The sequence below is a fragment of the Semicossyphus pulcher genome, unplaced genomic scaffold (assembly GCF_022749685.1).
Source record: "Semicossyphus pulcher isolate SPU_LCO1_2020_fin unplaced genomic scaffold, fSemPul1.0.p SCAF_12, whole genome shotgun sequence".
NCBI lineage: Eukaryota > Metazoa > Chordata > Actinopteri > Labriformes > Labridae > Semicossyphus > Semicossyphus pulcher.
Genome location: NW_027211626.1, coordinates 9,676,775 through 9,686,207, shown reverse-complemented (window position 1 = coordinate 9,686,207; position 9,433 = coordinate 9,676,775). Strand labels below are relative to the sequence as shown.

The 9,433-nt window shown below is 39.9% G+C and overlaps 1 protein-coding gene across 1 annotated transcript; it reads right to left on the bottom strand.

Moving 5' to 3' along the window:
* Window positions 1-209: 209 nt before the first annotated feature.
* Window positions 210-2,849, bottom strand: prokr1b (prokineticin receptor 1b). Its single transcript, XM_069659044.1, has 2 exons — window positions 2,392-2,849; window positions 210-906 (listed from the first exon to the last, which is right to left on the bottom strand). Exons 1-2 carry the CDS (start codon window positions 2,847-2,849, stop codon window positions 210-212), a joined length of 1,155 nt encoding a protein of 384 aa, XP_069515145.1.
* Window positions 2,850-9,433: the final 6,584 nt, after the last annotated feature.

Genomic DNA, 9,433 nt, shown 5'->3' with positions numbered 1-9,433 from the left:
CAATAACACACTTAAAATATTCACAAAATGCTCACTTACATTCTTATAATACCTCACATAGAAGTGCTGACAAGTTTAGACTCTGTGGCCGCATTATTCAATGTAGTGCTGAAGCATACTTGTGGGTCATGATGCTTGAAATCTTTAAATTTGTAATGTTCAAGGTCAAAATGAACACAGACAGTTAGGTCATTAACAAATATTTACAGTCAGTTACATTCAATCTCCTCTGTTACGGGCATGGAGGAGGTCCTCATATCCATCTCATCCACGTGCTTACCGGGGGCATACTTTGACCTCCAGCGCAGCAGCACAATCTTCTTCAAGTACTTCACGGTGTTGTTCTTAACGCTAACAAAGCAGAAGGTATTGATCATGCTGTTGCTCATGGCAATGCACTCGATGACATAGAAGGCCACCAATGAGTTTTTCTGGCGGGAGATAAGCGTTGGATGGAAATCTCGCAGGATGGTGAAGCCGTAGTACGGAGCCCAGCACAGGATGTACGCCGTCAAGATCATGATCAGGACTATCACTGTTTTGCGGCGACAACGCAGCCTCTTTCTGATCTGTTCCGTCTGGAAACCAGGGACGTTTTTGAACCAGAGCTCGCAGGATATCCGGGTGTAACACATCGCCATGACGATCACAGGTCCAACAAACTCCACGGCAAAAATGAACAAGAAGTAGGAGCGGTAGTAGGCCTGCTGGTCCACAGGCCAGATCTGAGCACAGAAGACTTTATGAGTGGTGGAGGTGGAGCCACCGTTAGGGTACATGGTCTCCGAGGCAAAGTAGGCAGAAGGTATGGATATCAGAATGGGAACAATCCAGACTCCTGTTATCAGGCAGTAGGCGGTTTGATACTTCATACGAGGCCTCAACGGATGGACGATAGCCATGTACCTACAAGAACACAAACATTTTGCATTGAGATGCGAGGACTAAACATGGAGCAGTCTGAATGCTGTGAATTCAAAATATGGCTCTAAGTCACTCATGGAAGATTAAAGTTTAATACACAGCGATCCATTATTCAGTGAAGTACATTTTTCATATTGGTAGAAGATCATAATTTTTGAGGAAAAAGGTAAAGAGGCTTCTTACACCTCATGGCAATATCTGCAATCCCTACGTCAGGTAAATTACTGTCTTTAAACATGAGTTTAATGACAGATGTAAATGATAAATTATTCATATTTGTTGGAATAAAATAATGTACATGTGATTGAAGAGTCTATGTAAATACTCTTCAATCACATATAAAGACAAATTATAAATACTTTAATGATGGTTGGACCAATAGAGTCAATGTGTATACAATTCAATTATATCTAATTGATATGGTCAAACAAGTAGTGTTAAAAAAAAGTCACTGAATTTACCAAAATGTAGTTTCTTTTTTTATATATATAAGGCCGAGTTTTATAAACAATATTCCCTTGCAGCATTCAAAAACATTCATATCTGATTCATTTGGTTCATTTTGGGGAACATACATTCACTGTTTGTCTTTTTAACTACCTCTGAGAACTGGCAATTTGTAGGATGTGAAAAACCTAAATTCCTGCTTCTGGTTGTTTGACGCATGCTTAAAAAACACGACTGCCAGAGGAGTAGGACTAGAAAAACTACAATAGATAATAAGACACAAATAAATAAGGACATACAGACTGATTCCTCTAGAAAGGATATCTACCTGTTGCATTCTAAACAGAGCAGCAAGGAACATGTATTCCGTTGAGCTTTTCAGGCAAATTAACAATCAAAAATGAATCAATGCGTGTTGTTAAACAGCCTATTAAGTCCCAGCGCTAGTGTGCACAAAAAGAAACAAAAATTATACATCAAGATAAAAATCTCAGTTGCTTTATAGTGCTAGTTTAATCCACGATAAGACCTGGCATCACTGACAAAAGTAAAATATCCACTTCAGAGACATAACCAGTAGGGAGTAGAACCACTGTGATTAAACTTGTAGTATGTATTTTGCAACAGCTTGGTTGTAGCTCAATTTAAATTGGATTAGTGTATCATAGCATGATAGATTATTGAAGATTTAATGTTAGAAAGATTAATTCAAGATACAGAGATTATAAAATGAGCAAGGACGGCTACAACCGTTGCCTGCTTTGATTTGAAAACCGGACTATCAGTATCTGCAGATAAATTGCCTAATATCATATTATTTTAAGTGACATCTGTACTGGCATGCCGTTATTGTTTAGTGAGGTTTTTATGAGGAGAGATAAGGAGAAAATACTGACAGATAACAACACAGAAGCTTTATTGATCTCTGTAGACAGTGCTGGGAGATATTCCCAAGTAGCACTGGCTTACTGAATTGATTCCACAGATTCTACAGAAATATGAAAGGAATGAAGGACTCACCTGTCGACCGCGATGGCAAGCAATGCGTTTGTGGACACGTAGAGAGACACAGTCCGCAGGTAGTTGACAGAAGCACACAGCACCAATCCGTGATCCCAGGAGAGCTGCTTCACCACATAGTAGTCCACCAGGAACGGGCAGCACACCACGGCCACGATGAAGTCTGAGATGGCCAGGTTGGCGATGAGCAGGTTGGTGATGTTTCGGAGTTTTTTGTAACGCGTCAGCGTGGCGATGAAGATGAAGTTTCCCAGCCCGCAGACGAGCACGATGCAGACCAGAACCACGCCGATAACGATGGTGGCCACGAAGAAGGCCTGGCCCTGCGTGGTGTCGGGGATCTCTTCAGGAGGGATGCCATAGTCCATATCATAAGTGTCTATGTAGTGATCCAGTGTGGCAGCTGGGAGACTCCCTGTTAAGTCTACTTCTATGTGGCTAATGTTGGAGTCCGCCATGTTTTCGAACACGCTGTTATTTTGGTTTGAAAGACTTGTTTCGGGAAAAAAATTTAACCAACAGATTAGGTGTTAAAGGCTTTTTGGTACATGATGCCAAAAATTCCTTGAAATCTGCTTAAATATTTAGTTGCTTGTGTGAGGATGAGATTTCAAACAGGTGGAATCATCTTTTGACGCAACGGCACATCTTCACCTGGAACAGAAAGGCACCATTTCATCATTGTTCAGATGTGTCAGGATTCATGGCAACACGGTGTTTGAAAAACACATTGCATAATCTCAGCGCTTCAGCAGCAATAATGCTGTCAGGTGTGACGTTTCTATGATACTTTTTATGAAAAATGTTTGAGTAAGGCCATTAAGTCTAGGAAAGGCCTCGGTGCAATTTATTAGGACCTTGCCACTTTACAGCAAGCCAACGTCATAGAGCAGGCTCAGAGCAGTGACTGGGCTTTTAATTTGCTGCAAAAGTGGTCACTTAAATCCTGCTGCATGCATATGAGGCAAAGGAAAACTGTAATATAAAAACCAATAACAATAAAACATTTTATTACGATACTGCAAGATTTTTATTAAGACTTAAGCACGAGAAAATAGACCTAACTGAATAGCAAACAGCACATACGTTTTAAGAGAGATAGAGGGAGAGATCTTAATGATTTCAGCCATGATCACAAATAGCTTTTTCAATCATGACCCATGTTGTCAGTTTCATGCAATGCCATGCAAAAGAAATTGCAGAATTACAATAAAAAAAATCACTTAAAATAAAGGCACTTATGTAGTTACTGTGCAGGGAGTCTTAACTGGGGTTAGCTAAAGCTCTTCACAGCTTATTAGTAACTGTCTGGTTTATAAAGAAAAAAGAAACACACTCAAAGGCTAACTTTTATGCGAGGGACAAGCTATTTCTCTCTTTTTATGCTCATCCCCCCAGTGACACAAAACCAGTGAATGAAAACAAAACTTTCTTACCAGAAAACGCTGCAGAATGTTCCGTGACTTTTCTCGGCTAAATAGGCTAATTAAAAATAACTCAACAGCCGAAGTGTTGTCTTGTTAGTCCGGTGGAAACACAAAGTCGCTTCGCCTGCTTCCCTGAGCTTTGATATCCGCTCTGCTCTCCTCCTGAGCGCTCCTTTGACGGAGAGGGGGGAGAAACTTGTGTCTGCTTCTTCTTAACCCCAAGTGTGTCTGTGAGGAGAAACTACGTCACACGTCATTCAGCAGCTGCAGGAGAGGTAGGTGCGTGTGCACGTGTGGGTGGTTGCGAGGGTTATAAAGGTTAATTGGTTTAGCTAAACAATAACTCCCTATAATGTACATGTAAGGGCAGCTAATACAATTTCCAGACTAAAAATGTAAACAGTGATAACATAGCAGGATATTAGCATGTAGTCACTTCATGTTGCAAGGTAGTTGTACCATATTAGACCTCTGCTTTGTGATTGTATCTAAATACAGAAGGTCTAATTACAATGTCACAAGTCAAAAGACAGCTTAATTTAATTGTACGGCAAGTAAAAAATTAGCTTGTAAAACATGTCCTTGAGTTTTCTCAGTCCCAAAGGGATGAGTAACTTGACATTGAACTTGCTATAGCATTTTATTTCAGCCACTTGAGTGCAGCGGAAAAGAGTTGTTAACACAGACATATTATATTATTGCTCTGACACTGGGAAATATCTGTCTCTTTTGCTGCTAAATGTTAATTAGCCAGAGGCTAATTTTGTTGTTTTTAGCTAGGTGAAGCTTTTTCACTGAATGAGCTTCCTGAGGGAACTTCTCAGTGGAAAGCACATACACAGCACTGTGAGGCCAAAGCAATTGCGTCCAACGGAGCACACTCCATGGTGGCTACATAGAAAAAAAGGGTGGCTACTTTGCTGTTGATGTGTCTACATAAGCAATCTAGCAAGCATATGTTCAAAGGGGACATATTTAAGCTATGCAATCAGTTTTCTGTTATTCTACTGTGTTTTTGATTCAAATTGTTTCACTGATCACATGATTTCACATGTAAAGTTTTTTTGTTTTAAAAATTGCATACATATTTTAATTCAATTATTTTTCAGAGCCTCTTCTTCCGCCTGAAACGAACAAGCCATTTAACCATTCAAAGGTCAGACCTTAGCCACGATTTGCTGACAGTATTTGGAGGCACCGCATAGTCCTTCCCTCACGTGTGCGACCCCACATGGGGGAGCGGCCGCACTGAGATACGGTCCCATTAACATTGTGTAAAGAAGCTCTTTCTCCTTCAATTCACGCGACTGTATTCAGAAGCATGTTATTTTAGTTATCCGTTAAGTGTATGCTGGAAGAGATCATGTGTTTGTTTGTACCGCATGCTTATCAGCCTGATAGCTTTTTAAACATGAATGCATGTTTGCTGAACAACCTCAAGGTTGCAGTGATTCTTACGCGGCCTATAGTAATGATCTACTTCATTAGGCACTCTACCATACCAAAATTCTCTGGTCTTTGTTATCTCGACTGAAATCCCATTATGTCTCACCAAGCATTTTATAAATTACTTTTAAAAAAGGTTAACTATCTGATTTTAAACTGAACAAACAGAATTTGTAACATACCAATGAATCTTAGTTCCATTTCTTAAGATGGTGAATAAATACCTTACATCATGGTGCTTCAGTGTCAGGGTTTACTTCAACAGCATCAATTTGAGTTGTCATGTAATGCAGATATTAAAATACGCATATATTACGTACATACATATTTTAAAGCTCATCATTATCACTCCATGATAATGAAGCAGGCTTGGTCTTGAATCGAAATCACTTGAGAACAGGTGATAAGTGTAAATAAATAACCCCTGATCCCGCCTTACATGTGCTACCTCTGGTAAAAAAAAAAGAAATAACCTGTTTGATATTCAGAGTGGTTGTCACCAACGCTGATTACAAAGGGGCTTTAGGAGATATAGGAGAATATCTTTGCTCAAAACAAACAGGATAGGCTCCATCTGTTGTGTAAGAAAATTTCTATTTTAAAAATTCTTTACATTTTTAATAAGCCATTTATGAGGTAGAGTTGGATATTTCCTGCCATATGTCTTAAAAGTAAGACAGGAATTTAGTAATTTGTGAGTCTGTGAACTTAATCTTATCTTTGTTTGCTCTTTTGGCCCGGCTTCAATATGAAGAGAGCTGTGGAAAGCTGTCAGCCCCATATCTCTGTGATCACCCATCCTGAACAGCAGATAAACCGGCACAGACAGCAGCGCTGATGACTTTAAGGATCAATTTCTTATTGTGATGGAAGGCTAGCCCTGCTCTTTATTTCGCCTCTGAAAATCATCTGTCAATAGTATCGAAATGACTTTTGGTGTTGTCTCAGAGTGAAGCGAGTGCAAAGGGCTGGCAGATACAGTCTGTGCAGCTTGAATATAACAAAGGATAACAAGACAAACAAGTGGACCTATAATGGACACCCGAGAAGAGAGCAGTTGCTTCGTTTTCTAGAGATTGAACATATCCACTCCCTCGGCTCATAAGAGACGAGAGAAGTGCCTTTGCATGCTCCTATTATCTTTTATTACCCTCTAAATATGATGCTCGGCTCTGCTCGTGTCTGTCACTGTAGCCCAGGAGGCTGGACCAGAAGGATAAACACTAGGCTTTCATTTCCAACTCAAGACAGCTTTCTAATCTTACCAAGGCCTCAGATTTAGCGCCACTCGTAACCGAAGAATATAGATGGAAAAATAAGGCTGGTCGATCCTGTTGCTCTCTCCCCGACCATGAACAATATGCACAAAACAAGAGCTGTAATCTACGGCCTCTGCGTGAGGGTGGACAGATAGTCAGGTGGTTTATTGGTGACAAAGTTATGGGGAGATAAACAGCAGTAAACCAGAATCCATACCAAGTATTTTTTATGTTTATGAGGTTTAAATCTTCGCAGAGAAAGTCTGTTCGGGGTTAAAAGGTTGATTCTTACAGTGGCCAAAAAGGGCAATCGCGCTGCAACAGCTGCAAAGAAGCAGGCTGCAAATTCAGAAATGATGCAAATCGAAAACACATGCAAAAGGTCAAAACACATGCAACGACAGAAACACACTGCAAATGAAAAAAAAGCCGAATCAAATGCATCAACGTCAAACGCGCTGCAAATACAGAAACGATGCAAAGTCAAAAACATACGAACCCAGAAAACACGTGCAAAAGGGAACACTATATAAACGGAAGTGCTCCAGGCCTGTAGGGGGCGCTCAATGGCACACAGGAACGAGAGAGGGAGACTAGACAGTGGAAATTGAAATAATTTAGCGGTTTCTTTATTGTTTATTAATCATTTTCATCATATGAATGCAGTAACTGAACATGCAGCTGGGTTCACTTGGTATTCAACATATTCACACGATGGCCATTTTCCTCTGTCGCCAGGGTGGGAAGCTCAAGCGCTGTTGTCATGTCGTACGGCTTTGTTCACAGTTATAAGTGGAATAAATGTAGAGAATCTGACAAAACATTAGCCTTTCACTGCTTCCCAATTTGATCAGCAACTGAGAGGACAATAAAAAGTGGAACTCCAGAGTGACATCTGACCATATTTTAAGTTAAAACAAGATAATTGATAACCCATTAGCTGCCATAAGACAACAGCTAATGTTAGCATTCAACCACGTCCTAGCTATTATGTTAGCTAAAGGAAGTAAATCCATGGGAAATAAATAATATAATATCGTTAGCTCAATAAATTCTTAGCTAACATCATTTACCCCTTCCCTATTGTATCCTGTAACACTACCAAACTGTAATACTAGGTTTTGGTGGCTAAATGCTAACATTAGCTGCTGTCTGACCGTAGCTTGTAACTTATCAACACTGATCTTTTAACTTGAAATATTGCCTGATTTTCCTCCTGATTTTCATTTTCAATCATCTTTCCCTTTGCTGATCAATCAGGTGGTGTTTAAATGATAATAATTCTTAAGATTTCCTACATTAATATGATTTACAGCTTGGAACACACCAATATAACATCATCAGCATTTGAGTGTGCCAGTGGAGGAAAATGGCCAACAGGAGTGTGGTCAACAGGACACATGTCAGTAGTCATCTTTTCTGAGGCCTTCCTACAATCTCAATCACTGATCAAATCACCAGTGAACCACATCTAAATCAGCCATCTAACCAGCTGCAGGTCAGAGGTGTCCTTAAATGTCACTGCACATTTCCTCTTTTCTGTAGCGCCCAAGTTCACAAGAATGAAAGCGTCCAAAACCAACCCCAAAATTAAATCCCAGTGACAGTTGTATCAGGAAACAATGCTATGATCAATGTACTGTGTATCGTAAAACATATTTGTTGTGCAGTATTGAACATAGTCCATAAGGCAGGGGTCTCCAACCTTTTTTCACCTGAGAGCTACTTTGAAAAAATGTGAGTGGCCAACATTACATCGCTGTAATCGCTGGCACCTCATGTTGATTCTTTTGTCGACTGAAACGTTGGTACCACTGATGAGGCACACACACTTGTCCTTCACATTCATGAATAGAAACTCACTCCCCGTGGAGATAGTATGTTTTAAGCTTTTTCTTGGCGTGGACACCTTCATTGTCCATCATAAATCTGGCTAAACAGGCTAATAGCGCCCAACTCCTCACTTTAGCTCAACTAGCGTACAGCATAACTGACCCAACCTGTCGATGAACGTTGCTGTAACAATGCTGTGATTGGTTAGGTTCAGACGTTGACAAACTTGCCTGGAGCATCACTGTTTTTTATTGATAGCTGATCAGCCTATTATTTTCTATTGGAGGGGGTGGGACATCTGTGTATTTGATTGAATTGAAGTGGGAAGAGGCTTTCAAGGTGCATTTATTGTCGAAGGATTTCTTGTACAGAGTCTGTGAACCTCTTGGCGAGCTACTTAAATCCAGGCCGCGAGCTACCTGTTGGAGACCCCTGCCATAAGGATAAGAAAATTATAATTTTGAATATTCTATATGCTCAATGTCCCAGTGTGCTTATTGATTTAAATCAGCTCATGTTGTGGAAATGTCACATGGATATAAGGGTTTAGGAGTCATTCGTCATACATGTGTGAGAACAGACTGGTATAACATATGCATCATCTGTGGCTGACTGATACAGATCCCTGTAACCACCTGGAGATTCACACTGGCATGGAGATGCGTCCTTGGAGACATGGCTTATTAGTTGGAGGGAATGTTCCTGATCTTGGTGCTGTGGTAAATGGTTAGTGCTGAATGTTACAGAATAGAAAAAAACATGTCATGTCATTTCAAGTTGGCTTTTTGTGAGTATAAATGTGGTATTGAATATAAAGTGGGCAATAAAATGATTTAGTCTTTCAAAAGTAGTAGTATTCAGATCAATTACTTCAGTATGAGTGCATGTACCACTCTGTGACTTATTTACTCCAGTCTTTCAAAACCTTACTACAGTAAAGCAAAATTTACTTAAAGTAATAATCTTGAAGATTTTCATTTAAATAAATGTCTGTTAAGTCTCTATTTATCACCAAATGAGGTAACACGATGGTGATTGAGCCTATGGCCCTCTGATGAAAGCCTTTGTATTTGCAGT

Bases quoted from the DNA above. Each gene is read 5' to 3' on its own strand.
- prokr1b (XM_069659044.1), bottom strand. From the start codon at position 2,849: ATGGCGGACTCCAACATTAGCCACATAGAAGTAGACTTAACAGGGAGT. The intron at 907-2,391 runs GTGAGTCCTTCA...GTGTTCTTGTAG, and splicing joins CTTGCCATCGCGGTCGACAG to GTACATGGCTATCGTCCATC.